This window comes from Toxotes jaculatrix, chromosome 15 (genome assembly GCF_017976425.1).
Source record: "Toxotes jaculatrix isolate fToxJac2 chromosome 15, fToxJac2.pri, whole genome shotgun sequence".
In the NCBI taxonomy this organism is placed as follows: domain Eukaryota; kingdom Metazoa; phylum Chordata; class Actinopteri; family Toxotidae; genus Toxotes; species Toxotes jaculatrix.
Genome location: NC_054408.1, coordinates 21,442,420 through 21,454,778, shown reverse-complemented (window position 1 = coordinate 21,454,778; position 12,359 = coordinate 21,442,420). Strand labels below are relative to the sequence as shown.

Sequence of the window (12,359 nt, the reverse complement as noted above, 5' to 3'; positions counted from 1 at the left end):
GCACATAGAACAAGTAAACATGGGGTAGTTCCAAAACACCAATTCTACATTATGTCTATATTATAGAGAAACAGCATCAACAGACTACATGCAACTTAAAATTGTGCAACTCAGCAAGCAATAAAATCTGTTTCTAACATTGCTTTTTATTGTTTCCACCCACATTCAAGCCAAAACCCTGCTTTTGCCCTGTTTATAATAAGAGAAGTGTCAAAATGTATTTTAAGATTATTCCATTTAAGTAGAATAGGCATATGGTGTCTGTATTTCCTTCACTTCATGTAGGGAGGACGTTAAATCAATACAACAAAGTGCTAAGCAGCAAAGAACTAATGCACTCGACAGTCCCTGGAGACAGTGGAAGCTGAAGGGAGTGTCCTGCCAGAGCCATTTGGTACCTCTGATAGGTCAAATCACTGGGACCGTCCGCTTTCTCCGCCTCACATTGGTGCTGGCATGGTTAGCACTCTGGCTGCAGCTCTGTGGTCTCAGACTTCTGTGTGCCAGGGATCCATTACTTCCTAATTACCAGTGGGATGAAGGGACAGGATACGTTTAATGATCTGAGCTACCTATCTACACAAGGCCCAGGCAGATGAAGCCAGACGGAATATAAAAGGGAGAATTCGAAGTTGAGTGAGCAGTAAAAGCCTTGTTTTCACTGGACAGCCAGTTCAATTATTGTTCATTATTTAAGGTGCTCAATGTTCCAACAAACCAAACCCATTTTCAGATTAATTTCAGCCTCTCCTCTTGCATCCTGATTTCCTTTCCTTATTCTGTAAACACTGTTCATCAGTGTTAGACCCTGAATTTAACAGTTCTGATGTAAAGCCAGAAGGAATCATCTGAGGAAGATGTTACAGTCTTCTAAACCTGCTTTTGCTTTACTCAAAACTCTTTCATGTCAGCTTTGAAGTCAGTTGGGGTGGAGGGACACAGGAGGAGGGCAACCCCAGCCCAGGTGGTGGAGGCACTATGTGAACAGGAGTGAGATGACACACAGTGGAGCACAGTGATTTCAAATACAGTTCATTTTAGGCAGTGGCTTAGCTAATGCAGCTCAGATATGGGACAGCCGTGAGTTAATGGAGTTTGCAGATGACTGTTGGCCTCCACCCGCACATCCCTCACTTGCATTGAGGGAGTAATTAATAAATTAGTGGATAATCACATTTCATAAATGTAAACATTTTTTTTGCCAACTGCTTGAAACAAACACATCTTACTATGATAGTGCTCTGTGGTCTAGTGTGGTTTTAAATGACAGGCAGGGTTAGCATGTCGCGCCGACTCATATTTAATTGCTAAGGGATTTTGCTATTAAAATATAAATAATATATAAAACACTTTTTTTTTCAATTTCACTGTTTTTCAAGCCTTGTCATGGATTTTCTTCTTTTTGTAAACACACACAATTCTGTTTACATTCAGTGTTTCTCACAAAAATTAGTGCATTTTCAGCAAATCTTCTTGTTAAATGTTTTGTTTACATCCCTAATTGCTGGTACATTGCTAAGTTTCTAAGTTTCTCAGCATTAACACCACCATCAGTAGGACAGTGTGCTTTTGTGTGAGCTTTTGCGTGTGTGAGCTTGTGCATGACAAAGTAGAGCTCTAGGGAACAGTGACCTGCTCATAAAAACATTGCTCATAGCTCCACTAGTGGTCAGAAACCCCACAGTGTACCTTTAAAGCATTCCTTGGGTTCTGTGTAAACCACTCCCTTTTATCAAGGAGATAAGCAGTAAGTTTTTCACAGATCCAAGCTTTTCAAACTAACAGTTATACCAGTTATACCGTCTAGTAAAGGGCTATAACCATAACCAAGGTTATGTGTTCCTGAAGAAAAGGAACCATAACCATAACCTTGGTTATGACCTTGGTTATAACATGGATTAATTGTATTCACAAACTTTACCTACTGTATCAAGTTCTTCAAGAGTATCGATTCAGTATAATTAAAACATCATCAGTTCTGGTGAGAAATGGAGCAGGGTTAGACTTTATCTTTGAAAAGCTCTCTTTCATTTTTAACACAGTGAATTCTGTCACATTTCCTATGTACCAAATGCAACACTATAAATTATTTTAAGTAAAAACTCCTGAACATTGCACTGTTATCTGCATTTGTATGATTCATCACGTATCTTTTAGTGTGACCATTCATAACTGCTATAAACAGTTTTGCTTTCAGACCTGGTTTAGACAACTCTATTATTTTGTTTGTTGTAATAATGAGAAGCAGCAGTGTCACTGACGTTAGCTCAAATGAAAATGGCAGAGTGAGCAGAGTGGGTCCTCTTAATATCTACATCAAACACAATGATATTTGATACATGAAAATTCAACTGCTCTGTGGCTGGTTTGGCCACTTCTACTCAATTATGAGGGGACACTTGGTTTAAAACAGCCTGAGCATCTGAGCCAAGCTGCACTTCAGGTAAAAACATGCTGTCTAACCTTTTCTCATGAACTGTCCAACTAGTACTACAACGTTAATATTTCATATTTAATGGATTGCTGAGCCAGAGTGATGTATTAAAATATTTATTAGCTGCTGACTAATATGGAGGATGGTGTGTGTGTGTGTGTGTGTGTGTGTGTGTCGGAGTGTGTGTTACACGTTTGCCTTGTCAGGAACGCTAATGCCCTCACATTAGCGATGAGGAAATCCCTCTGGAATGAGAGTATATTTGGCTTATTTCTCTTTCTCTCACGCAACCAAAATTTAGACAAGAAGAAGAATTTGGTTCGTGTTAGAGTAAGGTTTTAGTGATCTTCTTAAGGAACATGCTTATTGAAACAGAGAAATTCACCAACAACAGAAAAACACTGGTTGAGCCAGAGATTGCTAAATTATTCATGCGAGGATTAAATACTGTGCAATGTACAATATAATACCATGTCCACCAAATTTGGGTTTAAGTATAGTCAAAGGCAGTCTGACTGAAGTGAGGTATAAAGCACCCACTGGGATATATCGGAGAGTTAAAGAAATTTTTTTCGGAGTTTTCCTGTCAGTTCGGATGCTGACATGAACGCAGTTTGAAAGGGAGAAAGAATATGAATTATGATAACTCCTAGATAACATGAATGTGACATAATATCTTTAGACACTCGGTAGGTGCATTCAGATCAACATAATCTAATACAGTCTGTCAGTGTTGTCTGTAAGTGTGACTGTTTGTTCTCCAGACAGATACTGTAAATTGGTCATTCCAATTGAATAGATAGATAGTCCCAGGGAGTCAATTTAAAATGTCAAACACAAAATTCTTTACTGATCATCTTATTTATTGAAATTCAGGCTGATGAAAAATATGCAATCAGTTTGTTTGCCTCTGCAGAGTATGCTGCTTTCTGTTGCTTCCTGCTCTTTTTATTCAGCAGCATTTAAAACTGCTTCCCACTCCCTTCATTCTGGTCTCTTTGATTGAAGGAGCTGGCGCACTTCCCAGACAAACAAACCACAACTAACATAAATACCAGCATCAGTGTTTAGCTTTTCTTCTCACTGGGTAACTAATATTTATGAGCAATTATTTTTAAAATGTTTGCCTTATCACTTAACATGTTTTTTTTTTAAATAAACACTAAGATTTCCTTAAATGTGGACCAATCATTACATGCACTCAAATGTGTCACAAGCACAATCATTTGTTACCTCCTCTGCACTGTCGATATCAAACAATGGCAGCAGAAATAAAGAGCAGTCAGATTCAACAGACACCAGACTATGCAAACGTTTAGTGTAACTGTTCCATTACTAAAGAAAACAAAGGCGAGTGAAACTCTTCAGACATGCAGCATATTCTATTCTCTCATTCTAAAACAGTAAGTCTGTCATGGTTCTGAGCGGCATTGTTAGGTTATATGAGGTAACGATGCAAAGAACCTGTTCTGTCTGTCTCCATGGATGCTGTGGATGTATGTTTATTTGAAATACACCAGTGCACAAGTAATTAAGGGTAGGAAATTGGAGGGTCCACTTATGTAGCCAAGCATTCAGCCTATTATTTCCTTCTAACCAGTGTCACAATATGCTATGCACACTGTGGGTGACACCGTCCCCACTGCGCTTAATGACACATCACCTACTTAGCTGGCAGAGCTAGTTTTCCCTGAGAACACAGGCTAATCTCTTTCACTTGAATAACAGCTAGAAAGCACTCTGCTATGCAGGGCATGACCATTTTCCACAGACACACGTGTGACTCATGCCTGTGTTGAGACACTGCAGGCAACAATTCAGTCTTAAATTCACTTCAGTGCACTTTTCTCTCCAGATAATCATCATCTCTTTGTGTGAGCCAATTCTGTCCCTCTAAACCTTTGCAGAAATAAAGACCTGGCCACACCAGTATTTGAAACAGCAGCATTATATGGGAGAATCAATTCATTTTAATGGAATTAGTGGATCCCCTCAAAGGGGTGACGTAAATCCGTGTAGAGTTTAACCTTGGTGAACTCTGACAAACATGTTTGTTCTGTTCACCACTTGTAAACCATGTTGGCAGGGCTGACCTTGGAGGGAATGGAGAGCCGGAGAGCCTAACTAACTTGCTAAGTGACAGCAAGCTGGGAGAGGTATGGCAGGCTAGCATGTCAGCAGGTAGTTATGTCTACGATCTTCTTAAACAACCTGATTTTCAAAGATTCAAGGATTAATTCTTATTTGTTTCTTTTAGTGTGGCCATCTCTAAAAAATGTCATTGTAAATGTGTAGCTATATTTTTAACCTGATTGTTTATTAAACTGTTTAGTAAAATCTGCTTATTGTCAATAGATGTCTCTTTGAAGATAAAGTTAAAACATTAGGCACAGATTACTCGAATTCATTTCATTTACCATATTACTACAAAAAAAAAAAAAAAAAAAAGCCATAAGAAAGAACTGAAACGTCCTTTGTTTTTGACATTTATGATGCACAAGCTGTTTCAAAGGGCAGCATTTTCCTATGGGTTAGAAAACTGTCATAGCCAAATGCCTCCCTTTGAAATACCACATCCAGCTGGATAACGCACAATCTGGGAAAAGAGGAAACACCATGTCCGACAAATATTATTTTTCAGAATATAATAAACAGCATATAGCACATTTTACCTGATCCACAAGCACTGCAATAAACTAGCTACTTGGCAGCTGACTGGTGTGAAAATAGTGAAATGAGTGTCAGAGATTTTGCAGCTAAGAACAGAGTTAATACTGCACTAAAGACTTATTTCATAGTTATCTGAAGACTCGTTTTCTCACTTCATTTTTCAATGTTTCCAGTCGAGCTGCTGGCATTAATGTCCCTACTAAAAAGGCCACCTACTGTAGCTCTGAAGGACTCTTTTACTGCCTCACTGAGCATGACTCCATTGCACAAGCTGACAGAGAAACATCTGCTACACACTCACTGTCCAGCTGTTCTCCTCAACTTCTCAGCAGTCCACGTTTGCATATTTCCATCCTTCAGACTTGCAGTGCTCTTGAGCCTCCATCACTTCTCTTACCTCCATATCCCACAATGCATCCCACAATGCAAACCAGCACCACAGCCAGTGTGTATTGTATTGTATTGTAATATTTTTTTGCTTTCATATTGCAAATAGACTTGCTGTTTGAATCCAGTCCAGATGCCACTAAAGTATCTCTCAGAGAATAGACATATTTTCAAAAATGTCAAACTGGTTACCGATTTTGCAGATTTATCAGGAATACACAAACAATAAATACACCCCTCTTTTGTTATAGTGGGCTTCTACAGAAAATATGTAAATGGTAAACGCAGAACTGAATCAGGCAAAACACACAGAGCACAACTGTAGGAGCCTGTGTTATTTTACTTGCTCAAGGGACTCTACCATTGTTCTTAATCACTCAGTTGCTTGTGAGAGCTCTAAGTCTAATGAGGTCAATTCAAATCAAACTGAAAGATGTTTCCTTTTTCACAAGGTTACACTGTTCAAAGCACTGGGGTGGACAGTTAACCTCCTGAGAGGGCTGCTCGCCTAAGACAACAGACCCTCTCCAGGGCAGGCCTGAGTAGCTCTTGATTAAATAAATGTGAAATGCAAAATTTAATACATTATACCACCGAGCACCAAGGTAATGTATGGGTTTGTCAAAAGATAGTTTTGTGTATATTTTGATTTCATGTTTCATGCGTCATCTTCTTACTAAATTAAGCTTAGGAAACACCTCAAAATAATTCTTACCTGTTGTAGGTTGATCAACACATCTGTCTCAGGGGCATGACCTCCTGTAGCCATGGGACTTGGCGAGCAGCCAGTAGGTAAAGAGCAGATCTCTGAAGAGGACAGAGGACTGTGGGCGAGTCTTAGTGTGTGCTTAGTGTGGCTGGAACAAAAGTAGAAGGAGACACTAGGTATGGTGTTGGTGCTGGGGAGGTTATGTGACTGGACTAGAAGTCCTACGGGTGGAGGATGACAGGGGTGGCAGGGGTCAGGTGTGGGTGCCGTGTGGGACTAGTGAGGTTGGGAGGGGGGAATAATCAGAAGAGGGAAGAAGGGGGAAAGATGGGGTGCAAAGCAGCAGGAAATTGGGGGGAAAATGGAGCTCAGCCCTTCTCTTTCACGGCTGGGGATCCAGGAAGCCTTTGGGGTGGCATAACCTGCAGGAGACAGGAGATGGACAGGAGAGACAAAATTAGTCTGAGGAATTTATGGGCATTAACCAAGCACACATGATGTAGTCTAATCACTGTAAATGATCACTGTATGCTGAAAAACATACACCTACCCCCAGTTTCAATTTATTTCTTAAAATTTGAGAAATTTTGGCAAAAACCTGTATTACCTTTATGCAAAGATATTCCACTAAATTATTTAATTGATCAAGCACCTAACTCTGCTACATCACAGTATTTCACTGCTGCTTCCAATCACAAGATGGTATTTGTGCATTTCTTTTTGTTTTTTTTAGGAATAAATAAGTCTTCAGGTCCACGTGTGTGTATGTGTGTGGTGTTTTTATCAGCTGCTATGGTGATAGAGTGCTGACATGCAAGCAGAGCCCCTGTCTGGACACAGAAAAAGTGAAGATGTTGTGGTTGTACCCATGTTACCTTTGCTGTTTATTTTTTTTCTACTTCTTTCCTACTTCTGGTATTCCAAAAGTGACAAAGTGTGCACACCAGCACCTGCTGCATGCCTGCTAACACTGTGGTGACAAGAAAATTTGTTTTTACATGATTTTTAAACAAACAAGATGGAAGAGCTATTAGAGGTTCCCCCTGTTTCTAGTCTTAGCCAAGCCCACAGGTTGCCACCATACAGGCTGTTGTAAACATTATTTCATAGACAAATATTTAGCCACTATATACGTCTTTATTATTTTCTTTTATTATTTAAAAAAGAGTTAGCCTTTCTCTTATCAAATTCAGTCTTTACTTCACATTATTTTCCAGTAACACCTCCTGCTACAGACATTAGTTAACTCTCCTTAATGTCTCAATTGTCAATCTAATTTGAAAGTCACTAACACAGACACGTGCATAAACAAACCAGAGAAGGCACCACACTGGTGATTATTTTAGTTTTAACGTGGAGGAAAACAGGTGCCTCTCATCTATGTAAACATGCCAAGGATTGTTGGTCTGTAATTATTCTGGGCAGTGTAGGAGAGGGCAAGCCAGCAGAGACAACTGCCATTTACTCCACCAAAGACTTGACAGGAAATACTAGAAAGTGTCATTCTATTAACCCCTCTCTGATGTACAGGCATTACTGTGCTGTTGTACAATTCATACTCTTGAATTGTTCAGTTAATTATATTACTTATGGTCAAATGATAATTTGCTAGTATATAGTAAAAGGTTATTGCATCAATTAGATGCATGTTTAAGAGGAAGCCAGAAGTTAAAGTTTTGTGTTTTGAAAAGATTTTTATGACGCAATATATGAAATGATGAGGCAAAACAAAAAATACCAAACTGAATTAAACAAACAAACTGCATTTGATTATTAGGTTCTCTGGACATAAAGAAGTCCTGGGAACTGATGGAACATAGCTGATAAATCCCAAACGGCCCACTCTGTCTGGAGCTGCTGTTTTTCCCACTGTCACAATAAGAGTCTCTACATCTGTCTCAGTTTTATTCAGCTGACTCACTCGCTCCCTCTGAGACATTTACAGCTGTCTCATAGCTCACATTATGCACAAGGCACTGCACAAACAAAAAGAACGCTGTAGAGATGAGTACGCAGAACAGTTTGGGGGTATCTCTTGGGCTCTTCTGCAATTATTGTGCACAATATGGTTTTATTATGCTGTGCTGCAACTCTGAGAACGAGCTACAGTGGGGTTTCTTAGTCATCGCCATGCTTAAATGGCTTCTTTTAAGAAGTTTTGCGCCTTCCTTATCTTGTGTAAAATGAAGGCAGCTGAGGTCCAACTGTGAAGCATGATTTTGATTACGCTACAGGTGATATGTTGCTGAATACTAGTGTAGTGCTGCTGGAGTGCACCAGATCAGAGTTGTCATTTTGACATTTAAGGTGTATTATTTAATAGGTATATAATACCTAATGCCACGCTCCATGGTATCATCTAATACTACTTAGATGTTTGGCGGACTGCTGGGTTATATTATCAACATGATGAAACTATTCATAAAGTCAGTGTAACATTTTATTGTGTGATCAGTTATAGTTGACTAACGTATGTAAACTTGCCACAGTGGTTACAAAACCTTCGAAACGAGCCACAGCTTAACTGTACTAGTGCACACGTGTGCTCCTGTGCTTAAACAAGTAGCACTACAGCTCTGTCAGTGCTAAGAGTATAAATACAGAACTGTAGCCACCTTATCCTGATTTAGCTGTAATTTCTTTATGTGCAATAATTTTGCTGTTTTGGCATCTTTGAAGCTGTAGACAAATTAGAGCTAAGTGTTCATTAATGGACATTATTCAGTCCATTAATGCATCATGCATGTACATCTCATTTTTTAGTTAAAATCATGCATTTTTAGCTTTAACGTGTAGAATTATCTTACAACAGTAGCTTAACGGATGACACAAAGCAAACAACATGTGTACTGACAGCTCAATAAACAGCCTTTAAATGTGCCTAAGCCTGCAAAGCCATAGACTCAACTACTCTGACCAACTCCCACCATCTCATTCCCTTTCACTAACTAATATTTGTGCTGTTTAAATGTGCCACAGGAAAATATGTCCTCTGCACATGCTCCTCCCTACATTCCACTGCGCCTGAAGGGCCAGGCTGTCATCCTGACTCCCCACCAGTGGAGTGTGTAATCACCTTGGCCAAAGCTGACCCAGCTCACACCCAACCCACAACCACTTGACTCACTGCTACAGTAATATCCAGTGCAACCCCCCCCAACCCCTCCAACCCTTTCATCCCAACTGTGTAATCAGAGAGCTCTGAATGGTTCGTCCTTTGAATGTGTGAAGGGGACGCTGACATGTGTAAGACATTTTAATAGTGTTAAGGTTGGGGGGTGGGGGGTGGACAGGAGCAGCTGAGGAATGTCAACACAGATCAACAAACAAATTCTCTGGTGAATGAGAGGGATACAAATGATGAGGGTGAAACAGAACATACTGTGCATGAGCACAAGAATTAGATTCATAAAAATGAATGATGACAGCAAATGCTACTTCTTTCTAAAAAAAAAGTTAGTGAACAGTAACAAAGAACAACAGTACTGCAAATGGCTAAAGAATGTAACTAGTTTGGAAGATAAGAGAGCCAGAAAGATGTCTTTATCAGCAGACATTTGATTTAATGAGATTACTATGTGAAGTGGAACTCTTAACCAAAGAGCTGGCTTTATAAATAGCTGCATTCAGGGTTTTTTTTTTTTTCCTGCATGCACAATCTAAAGGTGCCTATCTTGTTCCAATTATGTGCTTCCTTGACTATGTCAGCAATTATTAAACCTATTTCAGCTTTACATTAAATATGTCATTTCCAGCAGAAGTGGTAGAATCACTATGAGGTAGTACAACATGAAAAAATAACAGTACAGTGATGCACTAGGTGAAACAATATTAGGTCATGAGATGAAAAATACATTTACTCAACTACCTGTACTTGATCTTTACCTGAGTATGTCTATTTTACAGTACTTCACTTGTACTTAATAATTGTTTATCATTAGTTTAGGGGCTGCAACTAACAATTATTTTCATTGTTAACAAATCTGCTCAGTTGGTTTCTCAACTTATAAATTACTCATCTGGTCTAAGCTGAAAAATTAAAGAAACACGGCAAATTCCCCAAACCCAATGTAATGTCATTGAACATGTATTTAAATCTTTTGTCAACCAACAGTAAATACATTCAGCTAGATTTAGTTTTGTTTACATCTCACAATGACACCACTTCCATCAAAGCTGTGAATGAAGAAGCCATTTATACAATCAAATGAATTAACTGTGTAATTAACTTGTTTACACGACCACCCAGAGTGAAGTTGTTTTTAACATAACTTACATTTTGACTAACTCACAACATACTAGAAGATTAGGAATTAAATGAAATCCAACTTTGAATAAAAGCTAAGACCCCTGATAGAGACAGAGGGTGAATGGGAAAAAGAGAGGGATGAACTTTTAATAGCTAAACACAAACCAGGAGACGTCTAACTTAAATCTGAACTGTCTGATGTGCAGAGCTGCACAGATGCTGAGATGTTGGTGTGGTTATTTTTCAGCAGCCTTGTGTTTGTTGCCCATCATTTAATAAAAGTAACCACAGTGGATCATTTGTGCCTAATGGTACTGTGCTTTGGTGAGGCACTTCACAAATTATGCTGCAGATGCCAAACTCCTATCTGCCCTGTGGCCTCCAGATGGCTGCAGGGATTCAATCAGCTGAAGGAAAGGGCTCCTTACTGTATTATAACAGTGATTACAGCTAATGCTGCTATTGTAGCATTCAGCTTGGTTCACTGCTTTATTTACATTATTGGTTTTGGTGTTTTATGTTGATCCCAATGCATCTACTGATGAATAGCATTTCTTTAAAGATCTAGTCTAAAGTACTATACTGTTTCTATGGTTGAATTGAATCAATCTGTTAATTAATGAATGCATTAAAAAAAGAGAGTGCAAACTCAAATTTTACGATCCCTATATTTAAAATCAGTGTATAAGTGTATTTTCTTTCAGTTTTTTAAATGTTTGTTATTCTATTTCCTGTTTACTCTTATTATATTCCTGCTCATTCGTATTTGTGCAACTCAGTCCCTCAGCTGGAGTCTGTTCACACACTTGCTGCACAGTGTAAACAAACAGACTAACAAGGTTTATGTTCATGTGATGATCTCTGTTCATTGTTACATTCACAGGAACTGTAGTTTTCTTAACCTAAAACTGCAGGTAAATGGGATGGTAAATGATATTATCTGGGAATAATTATTGCATCAAAGAAAATGGAGAGTCATAACTTTGATCAAAAACTGAACAAGAATTAGTCTTGGCATCAGCACACAGACATCTTGCAGAGTTTCACAGTTCATACTGACAAACATGGACACAGTTTCACTTTGAGTGCAGAGGGAGAGTGTAAGATCACGAGTTACTGCAAACCACAGTCAACTTGTTCAACCACACATCAGTCTTTAACACCACTAATTCTAACAACAACCAGGCAGCACTGCTAAAACATCGTCCACACAGGCCATTGTTGTCTTCTGAAAAAAAGACAATGTAAAAACTCTCCTGTTGGTCAGAAAGTCTAAGGTCTGAACCGTTCACAGGTCTTTGCCTAGTATGAACCACTCCTCCCTCTCCAGGCCAGATCAAGCCACTCCAGACAAAGCAGGAAGCTATTTCTGATGTATAGATCTATATTTAGAGACAAGTGGGAAGCAAACCCAGAGACATGTGGCTCAGAGATCTACAAAAGCCTCAAAACCACACTGTGATGGTGTTAAAGATAAAGGGTGTGTCAGTAAAATAAGCTTCAAGGACAAAGCCAAAGTACAGCCAGTAAACAAATATCTTCGTATCACTATACTGATCAGTATTTAATTCACTCAGACACCAGAAGTGATAAAAGAGTGTGCTAACATTTATAATTTATCAACCTAAACTTCAGCTTAAACTCCCTCTAAAATCAGTCACCCTCCTCTACTACATTCAGTGCTCTTTAAACCAAACACAGGAAAGATAAACAAAATGAGAAACTTTTTTTTTTATTGTTTGCAGATATGCAATTGTCTTGCCCAAGCTTTATCAGTCAAAGATTTCTGTTTCCACACCAGTATGATCGAGGTAAACAGTATTTCATCAGCTGTGCTCACAGCACTGAAAAATAGCATTTTTCTCTGAGGAAATGTTTTTTTGTAGGCCCCTAACTTTTCATCTACATCT

General features: G+C 38.9%; 1 protein-coding gene across 1 annotated transcript in view; it reads right to left on the bottom strand.

Moving 5' to 3' along the window:
• slc4a3 (solute carrier family 4 member 3) overlaps nucleotides 1-6,507 on the bottom strand; it is a 35,754-nt gene extending 29,247 nt beyond the window's left edge. The window contains exon 1 of the mRNA XM_041056594.1: nucleotides 6,207-6,507. Coding sequence (XP_040912528.1) covers nucleotides 6,207-6,260 — 54 coding nt within the window. The 5' untranslated portion in view covers nucleotides 6,261-6,507. The remainder of the gene's footprint in view (nucleotides 1-6,206) is intronic.
• Between the last annotated feature and the right edge of the window lie 5,852 nt (nucleotides 6,508-12,359).